Raw genomic sequence first — 12,406 nt, 5'->3', positions numbered from 1 at the left:
TTGCATAGGATTCCAGAAACACCCACCTCTGTTTATGAATAACACATTTCCCCCAGATGACTCCTAGCTATCTAATAAAAGCAGTATGCGTAGGATATGAAAGAAAGAAGTGTTGGTAAAAATATTCCCATCTTCCCCTTTCTTCCGATCCCAGGGAGGATGTACGGAGCTGACGATTTTTTACCAGTCCTGACCTACGTCATAGCTCAATGTGACATGTTGGAACTGGATACGGAGATCGAGTACATGATGGAGCTCTTGGACCCGTCGCTGTTACACGGAGAAGGTAACAATTGCTTGATGACATGGGAGGAAACTGGGATGCCCTTTTTTTGGTTTTGTTTTCTTTTTTTTTTTTTTTCTTGAAGTGAGATTCACATAGCAGCAGATTAACTACTTTAAAGTGAATTGTTCAGCGACATTTGGTACCTTCATAGTTCTGTGCACCCCACCACCTCTGTTTTGCCCCAAATAAATAATAGATTTTCATCACCCCAAGATAAAACCTCATGCCTAGGGGCACCTGGGTGGCTCAGTCATTAGGTGTCTGCCTTTGGCTCAGGTCATGATCCCAGGGTCCTGGGATCAAGCCCCACATCCGGCTCCCTGCTTGGTGGGAAGCCTGCTTCTCCCTCTCCCACTCCCCCTACTTGTGTTCCCTCTCTCGCTGTGTCTCTCATTGTCTAATAAATAAAATCTTTAAAAACAAAATAAACAAACAAAAAAAACCCCATGCCCATTCAATAGGCATGTGGGTGCTTTTTTGACATTGTAAGGGTTAACTATGGTTTTAATTTCTGTTTAAAAGAATGTGCTGACTTTTTTCTAATTATAAAAGTAATCCATATTCACTGTAGAAAATATGGAAAAGTCAGAAAACCACAAAAATAGAAAATGGTGATAAATATACTTCCCTGAGATTGGTTAATTGCAATTAAAAAAATATTCAAAAGGGAAAAAAATGCCATTTTAAAAAAAGAAATGGTTTCCTTAAGGAAGAAGGAAGGTATAATATCCTGCTGTTCTATCAGTGAAATGGATGAAGGCTGGCCTTTTGTTTTCATCTGTTTAAAAAATGTTGTTCTCAGCATAAAGACAACATTGATTTTCTTTTCTATTTAAATAATTGTTTCTTGGTTAATTAATTAATAATTGTTTTCTATTTAAATAATTGTACTGCTGTTAAAATACAAATGCAGTGGGATAAAATCTGGGCAGTTTGCTTTCAACTCACCTTGTCAGTTCGGTCTCCTTCTTGTAGCTGCCTGACCCCAGCATGTCTTAGCAGAAATTCCTTCTTGCATATCGGTTAGGTATTTCATCCTGGAAATAATTGGGATGTTTGTCCTTGTGGTGCACAGCCTTGAAAAGCAGAAGTAACTGAGGCTCTTGTGGGAGCTTGTCTTTTTAAAGGAGAACGAGTCAGGGTCTTTGCATTGTGAATCCTATTAATCCATTTTCATGAGCCCATATGGTCCCTGAGTGGTAAATTGTTGCGTAGAACTGTTTTTGGTTTTGTTCTTTCTTTTCTCCACTGAGTTTTAGTCTGGCCTTAAGTAAAAAGGTCCATGTGCTGATTGGATTCTGCAGGGAATGTGTCATACTGGGATTTTCCCCAGAGGGAAACTGAAGTGCATGTCAACCCCAGAATGTGTCCCTTAACCCCCTAAGTCCTCAGTGCTTAGCCTTTTTTTCAGAAGGTCTGTCCTCCCTGGAGCCCCCAGGGTATGAGGTATACCCTTCCCAGCCCTTGAGGGACAGTGCTGACTCAGGATTAGTGATGAGTATCTTTTCATCCTGTTCCCCCACCCCAGAGAGACATGAATGAACCTTTGATCCCGTTAGCCTCTCCCCCATTTACCCCTCCCCTCTCTAATATTCATCATCCTGGAACCACATTTCATAATGATCCCCCAAGATCCTGCCTGGGGCTTTCCTCGCCTGCCCCAGGACTTAACAGGAGAGGAGAAAGCATGTAGTTTTGTCCAAGAACCAACAGAAGCATACCTTTGTCTCCATGCCCTGCTTTCCTTTCTTCTGCTGCATTATTATTACAATTTCATAGGCTTCTGGGCATTGTTTTAGTTTTAGTTGTTTGGAGCTGTAATCATGCTTGATTCTAGAAATGAGTTTGTCAAACTCTTGGGACTTTGGGGAAAGGGCATGTCAGTTTCACTTAGAAAATCACCATTCTGTTGCTGACAGCGTATACTTAGGACACACACAAGCTTAAATCTTGTGGCCCGAGGACTGAGACAGCCACTTCCTGCCACCCTTCCCAGCATTTCCGCAGAGCGAGGCCCTGCCCTGGGCACCAAGCTGGGGACAGATGGACAGGTGGCTGTCCTTACCTCCGGGAATCACGTAGGGGAGAAGGACAAGGGCCCAGAGGTTCGTGAACTTTTGGAGCAGCCAGTGAGCCTGCACTTAAACGAGAGCCTGCCTCTGCTTAACCGTCTCTCGGGCTTCTTGGCTCCTTTCCTTGGGAAAACAGGCCAGCCCAGTCAGGCTGGCAGTGGTTACAGACCAGGCCTGCACGTCAGGGACATGAAGCTATGCAGACCGGGAGGAAGACATGCATTACCAACCCAGCCTTCTGCGGCCTGCCCAAGGCCTTCTTTGGTTTTTGGGGCTGCAGCCCACATCTCTTTTCTGCTGTTTAAGCAGGTAGTTTCGTTTACGGAAAAGGCGTCACAGAATCCCTCTTAAGTGCACAGCTCTAGAGGGAGGGTTACAGTTTTGCTGAAATGTAACCCTTCCTCTAATTGCATCCACATGTTTCAGAGTGTGGTCATCATTGGGCTTCCAGAATTTTGAGTTTTCTCTTTAGCGCGCTGGACAGATCAGAGCTATGGAGTCTAAAATTTGACATCCAGAGGGAACACCCTCCCTCCCAAACTTGACCGTATCGGTCCCCCAGGCCCCAGCTCTGAAACTGACACCTCTGTACAGCCTCACGTGAACACTTATGTCCCTGCCTATTGCTCAGACTCCGTGTAGCATTTAAATTCTGTACCACCGAGTTTCACACTCAGCCGTGTGCTGATTTGCTCACGGGGCAAATGTTTAGTAAAAGTCAGCTACTCAGAACTCTGGACGAGCTTGGGGGAACTTGCACCCTGGTGGCGGGATCATTAAGCTGTTCAGGGAACTTGAAACAAGTATCCTCTTGTGTGTGCATGGGACCTGTGTTGCCCAGAGTGGGCTAGGTGATGCTACGGGAAAACATTAGCCCCCATATCTCCCCTTCCGCGACCTAAAAACCACAAAGGTGTGTTCCTTTCCAAGTTACATGTCCCATGCCGTTTGCAGGTGTGGGGGGAGTGGGTGGGAGGGAATTGTGCTCATTTCTGGGATGGTAGACCCATTGCCACCTCAAACATTGTCACTTGTTGACAAGAGAGAGAGTTCTCCGGAGTCTTGCATTAGCAGCTAAACACTTTGGCCAAGAACAAAGCTCATTTAACCACAACTAACTGGGAATCCTGCATGAATAAACCCACCATACTTGTTTTCTTGAATAAATTAATAAACTTCTGTAAAGCAGGGGCTCAGATTCTGTTTCTTACAAACCTGCCCCTTGATGTTTCTGGCTTGGGCTCACAATAGAAATTCAACAGATATTTTGACCAAGGTGTCTCTCAAGTTTAAATATGCTGAGCCCAATTAGGGACTTTTTAGTAAATATTCAGGGCGCCCCCTAGTGGTTCGCTAGCATGGAGCTTACAAGTTCACCAAAGCTGTCTAATTATAGTTCGGAACCAAGCTATAAACCCACTTATATACATCTCACCCTGTTGCGAGTCTTTTAACACTCACTAAACAAGAAATCATTCGTAAGTGCACCCACTTGCCTTCACTTGTGAATTAGTTTTTCCTAAATGTCGTGTTACATTAGTCCCCAAGTAAGGGTGAAAAAGGGACTCAGGAAGGAAGAAGTTTGAAGAACCCATTTTGTTTTTGCAAACACAGTTGTATCCTGTGCAGTTCTCTCAAAGTGTATAGTTTATTTAAAATTTAGAAAATGTTAATTCCTAAAAGAAAAACCTGGAAGCAAATATTGCCAAGAGATGTGTGGACTCCTTCTTAAGAAGTAAATGATTCTAGGCCCAGAGTGCTTGACCCTCACTATCCTCATGTGTCTCCCCGCCTCTGTCAGGCCTCAGTGCCCTGACCTTTCCCGACAAAGCACTTTCACAACTGCACTGATATAATCTAGAGATTTTGTATGTCTCACCCATCAGAATGGAAATTCCTGTAGTGAAAACAGGGCACTATCAGCCTGACCCAAATGCACCCCCTAGCGCTGGCACAGGCTGGGGAGGCATGGGGGTGTAGTATATCGGCAGGATGGATGAATGGATGGATGGATGGATGGATGGATGAACGAACGGAGGAAGGTCGGAAGGGCATGCGCTCTTGGACACGAGCTTCTGGTCCCACAAGGAAATGCCTATGGAGACAATAAGAAGCATGACCTCTGATCCCGTTGTCCCCACCTGTTACCACCAGAGTATAAATCCCTGGACAGCTCATTCTTTCTGCCCTTTCCAGGAGGTTATTACTTGACAAGCGCCTATGGGGCACTTTCCCTAATAAAGAATTTCCAAGAAGAACAAGCCGCTCGACTGCTCAGCTCCGAGACCAGGGACACCCTGAGGCAGTGGCACAAACGGAGAACCACCAACCGGACCATCCCCTCGGTGGACGACTTTCAGGTATGTGGCTGGCAGTGGCAGCTTGGGTTCCCAAGGTCACCCTGCCCTCTGGGGAGGCAACACGGGCTCACACAGCTCCTGGCGCCTGAGGTCCTCCCCTTTGTCAGATCATACGGCAGAAAAGGGATATTTTAAACCACCCTCTGACCTTGTTGTTTCACTTCTCTGTTTTCTTTGAATTAAAAAAAAACAACAACAAAACAAAACAAAACATGTGGGTTTGGCCCAAGTTTTGCTGCCCCAAAGAAAACAAAGTCAGATTAAGTCAAGATTTCTCCCAGAATGTTCCTCCTGGATGCGGAGCACCTGAGCAGACAAGAAGTCAAAAAGAAGGAAGCCCTTGGTACAGGCAGTGGTCATTTCATTTTATCAGATCAACCGAGTGGGCGTAGCAGTGTTAGGCACTGCAGTTGACCTGGTCTCCTTGAGAGGAGGAATTGGTGCAGTGATGTCTTCCCTATTCTTCCTTTTTCTCTCCCTGCCCCCTCAAGATGGAAGCCTCCAGAATCTCACCGGCAGCCTCAGCTCTGGCAGCCAGCTGGGCCGGAGTAAGCATGAGTAAGCATCCAAGCCAAATCCTGCTGAATTCCCATCAGAGTTTTCCATGGCCATGAGCTGGAGGGTAGGGTTCCCAAAACACGGGTTTCTCAGGGAGGAAAGGCAGATTAAGGCGGTAGACTTCTTGCCTAACACAACTCTCGATTTGCTCGTAGTTGGTGACATTATGATTAAGTCTGCAAGTGTCTTTGAGTAGTGTTTTCAGAGTTTCGAACTGAATTATAAAATCATAAAACCTGACTAGGTGTTGTTTCTGTGTGTCACGTGGTGAATTTCTAAGCAAGACAGATTAGTTTCTATGTCCAGAATCACCTTCCTTGCCTTTTTGTCTTCCCGGTGCTCTGAAACTACTCAGAGGTTCAAAGGTAGCCCATTGTGGAAAGGCAAGATCAGCAATTCTTTCTCCAGGATAGCACTGTTCGCAGAAATACATTCCCAAGCACATAAACCTAAAAAGAACACCTACCATCCTCCCTTCCCCCACCCCCACTGAAGGAATTGTTGAAGAACAATCCAGGGGTTAAATAATTTAGCATCTGTAGGCTCTTTGGATACTGTGATATTAGCTGGGTGTCGGGAGGATTCCTGAGGTCCCACAGCCTCTGAGGAGAAGAACAGAAGAGATGAGAAAAGCTCACGTTTCCATCTCCCTGCCTGCTACCAGCCCCTCACTCCATCTGGAGCTTCTAACCCAGAGATTCCCAGATTCTGCAGCGCTCCTCCCCACTGGCCTTTTTCACCTGGGATATACACACCTTCTCAGAATACAACCCAAGAGAGGAATTGTCCATCAGTGCTTAGCTCGGCTGTAAAAGCAAAAACGCAGAACCAAAGCTCCACTTGGAACTCCTACATCAGGATCGTGGACACACACAATGGTCTCCACACATTGGAGAAACAGCACACCACAGTGTTGAGGATTCTAGAACCCTGGCTTTCCCACTCACGAGCTGTGTGGCCTGAAGCAAGTTACTTAGCTCTTCTGTGCCTCAGTTTCTCCCCTGGTCAAATAGGGTTGGTGTGGGCTTCCTTACCAAGTTCTCTTCAGGCATCAGTGGGTTAATGCGTACCGAGTGTGAGCCAGGTGCTGGGGGCAGTAGGATGGGAGAGGAGGCGTTTGGTAAAATGGAACCCGTGTGGACTCTAGTGTTCAAATTCAAGATCGTCAGAGCTCTCTTACATGTGCAGAGCTTGCTGTCCTTCCCAAGGGCTTTTCCTTCCATCCACCCAGGAAACCCTCAAGATAACCACGTGGAACTCCAGGCCGAGACCACCATTTCCTTTCACTCCTGAGCTGGGGTGCCAGATTTAGAAAAGGGAAATATATGTGTTTTCTGTCTGGACATTCTCAGTTTTATCTGGTCACCTCAGTCCTGACGAAGCGGAAAATGAGAACCCTCCCGGAAAGGCTGGGATGAGCATAGGGTTCTTTACAGCTCAGCTGGGCTTTGCCTGTGTGAAATCACAGGGTGACCGTGTGTCTCGATGGCAGGTGCCTGGCACTGTGCAGAGCCCGGCCCCGCAAGAATTCCCTTCCATCTCCCTGTAGCCACGCCCTGCCTCAGGCAGCACTCTCCCCAGAGCCTTGTAGCTGACGTTTTCCACATTGCCCTCCCCCTGGAGCCTTGGATGAGGTTGAACCACATGAAGCTGCCACTTGGGGAGGTGAATGGTCAAGCAGTAGCAGTCTCTTGTGGTCCCATGTACCGTGCTTACCTTTGTTTAGGCGTCATGAAAAGTAGCCCAAAGTGAGCCCAGCACGTGCTCTTGTGTCCTTGTGTTTTAAACTTGACTTCTGGGCCCGGCTCTTCTGCTGGTTGATTTACTTTTCAAGCTGGGAACACACCCAGCATCGGATCCGGTTCCCACCCTGAACTGGAGCTTTCCTAGCCAGGCTTTCTAAGGGGTGCCAAAAGATCAGAGCAGGTCTGCTGGACTTCCTGCAACTTATATTCCTTTGCAGAGCCTCAGAGTACAGCCTCTTGGTCTGTGTAGTTGTTCCCTCCATGGTCCAGATTCAGAGCAGCCACTTTCCTCCCATGCGAGGTCTCACGTCCTGCTGGGGCAGAGCCGGGCATGGCTCACAAGTGAGACCTCGTCCTTGCATTATCGCTCTGGCTTATTGGTCTCTCTCATTTTCTCTTCTGATTGGTCTCCCACATCTCTCTTTCTGCCTGCAGAATTACCTCCGAGTTGCGTTCCAGGAGGTCAACAGTGGGTGCACGGGAAAGACCCTCCTCGTGAGACCTTACGTTACCACCGAGGATGTGTGCCAGCTCTGTGCTGAGAAGTTCAAGGTGGGGGACCCTGAGGAGTACAGCCTCTTTCTCTTTGTTGACGAAACGTGGCAGCAGCTGGCAGAGGACACTTACCCTCAGAAGATCAAGGCTGAGTTGCACAGCCGGCCACAACCGCACATCTTCCACTTTGTCTACAAGCGCATCAAGAATGATCCTTACGGCGTCATTTTCCAGAATGGGGAAGAAGATCTCACCACCTCATAGAAGAGACGGGACTCCCCCATGGTGTCAAGGGGGGTTAGGAACCTTGCCTTCTGGCTTCCACGTGCTTGTGCTTGAAAAGCAGTCAGTCACCTCCTAGGGGACCCCTCGGTTCAATGACTAAGCCATCCACAGGCTGACTTGGCCAAGGGCATCCTTAGCCACGTTGCCCAGGCAAGGTAGCAGAGGTTCATGAAACGGTAGGCTTCTCCTTCAGAGATGGAAGAATTGCATTGGATAGTTGAGGTGTCCCGAGGCTGTTTGCTACTGACCCAGCAGCGAGGTTCTAGGTTGGCTCACATGTACGTAAACATTTGGGGGCAAGCTCTTCCCTTCAGTTCAACAGCAGGTGTGTGCCAAGCCTGTCTGATGTGGTGCATCAGGAATGTCTCAGTTCTGTGGATGGCTCTATCCTTCCTTCCTTTCCCTTTCTTTTCTTTCTGTCTTCTTCTTCTTCTTCTTCTTTTTTTTTTTTACAAAGAGCCTTTGTGTTTTTATATATTTCATAGAAATTTTTATAGCAGTTGCAGGTAAACTGTCAGGATTGGTTTTTAAAATATTTTTGTAACTTTAAGATATTCTATAATTATGCATGTGATTTTAACATTTAATATTCGAAAAGAAATCTCTTGCTGGATTTGAGAGTATCACATTTTTTTAAATGTCTCTCTTCTGTAACTGGATGTTTTGGCAACTTTGTGGGGAAAGACTGCTGGATTTCTTAAAGCAATGTATTACTGACACTGGCCACAGAATGCCTTTGGAAATCTGATGTACTGTTACCTTGTTTGTGCTCAGTGGTTATTGTGCTCTTTTGTGTTTTAACCAAGTGATGCTGAGGATCAGGAAAGAAATGAATGTAGAGAGAGGTCGAGAGAGAAAAACAGACTCTAACAAAGGACTAAGGGGTGTAGTCTGCTGGTTCAGACTCCTTGAAAGAAGTGATAGAAGGAAATGGAAGGATCCACTTATGCTGAAAATACTGTAAATATGCAGTGAGATTTGGCAAAATCTATCCAACGTTATCTGCTTTTGGAAACAATTTTGAAAACCCCAGGAGGAGGGGGGGGGAAATAAGGCTAGCACTCCCCCCACCCCACGTTTTCCACATAAATCAAAACTAACAGCATCAAATTATTTGGGGGCAGAAACCATGTGTGTATAATGTGACTTCCATTGACCTGAAATAAGATGCTATTTGGAAAAGAGGTCACAATGCCACCAAAAAGCCCATCTTTGTAATGAGAATGTATGGTGAAGTTCACTTCACGTTTGATGAGACCTGTTTGGGGTTGCACAGAGTATGAGGGTCCTGTATCAACGTGAAACAGGTAGTCACGAGAACTTGTTATTGTACTGTGTAAAGATGCGTTGTCATCTAATTTGGTTGGCTTCGTACCTTGTACCGTGTTTAGCTTTTCCTGTACATCTAGAACCCTCAACACATACCATGTTGTACTTCCTTTTGTAAATGATTTTTTTAAATGGAATTTTGCACATAATACATTGTAATACTGTATGATAATCATGTGTGAAGATTTTTGAAATGCCGAGTTGTCCTTTTTTTCCTTCAAAAAGCAGAGGCTAATTACATGGCCACCAAGGGTTTTGCTAATAATAATGCAAATCTGAAATGCACACCCAGGGTTTGCAGTTAGATAATCTGGTAGAGAGGAAATGGAGAAGTTTGCATTTTTGCAGGAGTCCATATACTGATAGGAGGCAAAAATCTAGGAGCGGAAGCAGAAGAATAGTGTTCTGGTCTGAAAGGATTTCCGGTGTTATCTAGGACAGCAGGAGGCTTTGTTGGACCTAGAGAAAAATCACTGTTAAATCAGAAAGGCGCCTCAGACAACCCCCCACCATTCCTATGTCACCTCAGAAGGGTGCGATCTGAGAGTTGAGTGCCCTTTCAAAAGTCAGCAGGTCCGGTGCTCTTTTTTGCTGCCATTTTCCTCTTCTTGGAACTATCCTGGATAGCAAGTGCTTGGTAAGTTCTTGTTGACCCAGCCATCTTTTCTAACCCATCAGTAGGATGGATACTTAAAAATTAGGACAACAGCTGAATGTACTTACAATGAATTAAAAATGGGGACAATCCTCATAGCTGTCTTCTCCACCCTCCAAATTCAGGTCATTGTCCTGGTCCTTAGAAATCAGGGCACAGCGATTTAAAGCAAACCCCAATGTCTGAATGGGAGGCAGCCTTCAATGAGATGAGAGAGAGATCAAAATAGGACACGTTCGTGTGAGCAGAAGAAAACATCACAAGACAGCCCCTGGTTTTGTCATTGGGCAATGCTTCCCTGCTAAAATTACAACATAACTTGTGTCTTGACTTTTTTTCCCCCCACGCAGACATTTCTCACTTCTCAAATTGCCAGGAAACAGATTTTGGTGAAGTTTGGAAGGAATAAGAGGAGAGTAAAAATACACTTGATGGGTGGAGGGAGATAAGAATGTATTTCCAAATCTGAAATTATGTTATAAAAGTTGAATGCAAGCCAGAAGTAAAGTTTTGGGTTTTTGTTTTGTTCTGTTTTGTTTTGTTTTTAATGTTGTGGGCACTGCCAAAGATTTCCCCCCTCAGGGACACAGAATAGAAATAGAAACTTAATAAAGTAGTCAGTATTATGTGGAAGTTACAAGTTTAGATCTGTAAGAAAACAAAAGGCAAGAAAACCAATCATGAATGCATTCATTCATAAATGTGACTTCACTTCCATTGGGCAGCTCCTACCTCCATCTCTAAGAGACCAGAAAACGAGAGCTTTCTGGTTATGGATAGCACTGCCTGGTTACTCCTGGAAAGTTGGAGAGAAATGGCTCAGTACCTGGAACACAGGTTTTTTAATCACCTAGCCGTATCTGATAGTAAAATCCTAAAAATTACCATTTTTCAGACCATGTTCATGATGGTGAATTTGAAACCAAATGTGTTGTTGGTTATTTAGTTTGCCCAAACCAAGTTGGAAATGTGAAAAATGTATATAATGTTGCAGATTCATGAGCAGACGATAAGAACAAAAGGAAGAGATGGAGGGAGGAAAAGAATCTCTGGTATTTGTGTCAGAGAACAGGTTTTTATTTGAAAAAGATCTGTTTTTCTCCAGTATCAAAGGATGGCAGATGGCACCAACTTTTCTCACGTGAACACAGACTTTGCCAGGAGAATGGGCACGGGACGGTTTAAAAGTACCCCGAAAATCTGGTGGAAGTTTAACAGTGGTACCCACGGTCTGCCCTCAAACCCCCAACCCAGTGGGAAAATCTCCATTTTTGATTGAACCCAGGCAGCTAGGGGAGTGTGGGCATATTCTTGTCTCGATTGTAAGATACTCTCCCACCGAGGAAGATGCCTGAATTCTGAGACATTCCACACAACAAACATTTATAATTGCATTCCAGAAATGAATCTGTATTGCCCTTGACCAAACACAGCCCTCCCGTCCCTCATTCCCAGTCTAGAGCCCACAGACCAGGGTGGTCCAGGCTGAGGCTGACCTCTGCTCAGGGCTGAGGTTTTCCGCTGGGGTGTGTGGTGGAGATGAAGGGGATCTGACCCTCTGTAAGGAGCCCTCAGGCTCCCCCCCACCCCAGGGGAAGAAACACCTCCCATAAGTGAAGGCGGTTCCCTCCCATTTAGCTCTGCTTCTCTCCTTTCCTCCCATTTCTCTCCCCCATGGCTCCGGAGGGCACGTTTCCCTCCTCCAGTGGACTTCAGTGAGGGCCATTACAAGGCTCTTGGCCAACAGGGGGTCTGGCTGGGTATGTCCTTTCCCCACTTTCTCCCAGATCCTCAGAGTATAACCCAGGCCCCACTGCAAACATTGGCTGCCTACCTCATCTGGCACTAGGACCTGGGGGCCGCCGGTCCTATTGGGATCAGGTTCTCGGCCTCTGCTGCTTATTCAAATCACCTGAGGGGCCTTTACAACTCCTTATGCCTTGGCTGCCCAGACCATCAGAATCTTTGCAGATGGGGCCCAAGCAGCCATTCTTACTGAAACTCCCAAGGTGACTGTACCCTGAAGTCAGGCCCGAGAAACACCAGTTCAGATCAAGATGCAGGTCTGAGGATACAGACACACCTGGGAGAGGTAAGACCTTGTCTGTGGCCAGGAGCTCCTCACCTAGGGGAGGTTCTCGATCTTATCTTGTTGTCCGCAGACTGTTGGATAGGTACTTCCAGTCTGGCATGGTTCTAGAGAAATATGAAGCAAACCACATGGGTAACTGTAAATTTTCTAGTAGCCACATGTTAAAAAAGGAGAAAAAAGGCGCCTTGGTGGCTCCGCCGGTTAAGTGTCCGCTGTTGGCTCAGGTCATGATCTCCGGGTTCTGGGATGGAGTCCTGCATAGGGCTCTCTGCTCAGGGGGAGCCTGCTTCTCCCTCTCCATCTGTCTGCTGCTCTGCTTACTGTGATCTCTCTCTCTCCCTGTGTCAAATAAATAAAATCTTAAAAAACAAAAAGGAAAAAGAAATAGGTAAAATTAATAGTAATATATTACCAGGCTCCTAATAATTTATTTTAATAAGATGGTAGTAAGATATTTTATTTAACTCATATCCCAAAGATCATACATACTTCAATGATAATTTAAATATTAATGATGCATTTTCTTTTT

The 12,406-nt window shown here is 45.8% G+C and overlaps 1 protein-coding gene across 11 annotated transcripts in view; it reads left to right on the top strand.

Moving 5' to 3' along the window:
• RIN2 (Ras and Rab interactor 2) overlaps positions 1-9,302 on the top strand; it is a 243,456-nt gene extending 234,154 nt beyond the window's left edge. For all 11 annotated transcript variants that reach the window (XM_047744491.1, XM_047744490.1, XM_047744492.1 and 8 more), the window contains 3 exons: positions 155-286; positions 4,555-4,718; positions 7,457-9,302. In XM_047744491.1, the coding sequence (XP_047600447.1) occupies positions 155-286; positions 4,555-4,718; positions 7,457-7,780 (620 nt within the window). In that variant the 3' untranslated portion in view covers positions 7,781-9,302. The remainder of the gene's footprint in view (positions 1-154; positions 287-4,554; positions 4,719-7,456) is intronic.
• The last annotated feature ends 3,104 nt before the right edge of the window (positions 9,303-12,406 follow it).

Source organism: Lutra lutra, chromosome 9 (assembly GCF_902655055.1).
Source record: "Lutra lutra chromosome 9, mLutLut1.2, whole genome shotgun sequence".
NCBI classification, from domain to species: Eukaryota; Metazoa; Chordata; class Mammalia; order Carnivora; family Mustelidae; genus Lutra; species Lutra lutra.
The sequence above is the reverse complement of the archived record's forward strand: the minus strand, read 5'-3'. Positions and strand labels throughout refer to the sequence as shown.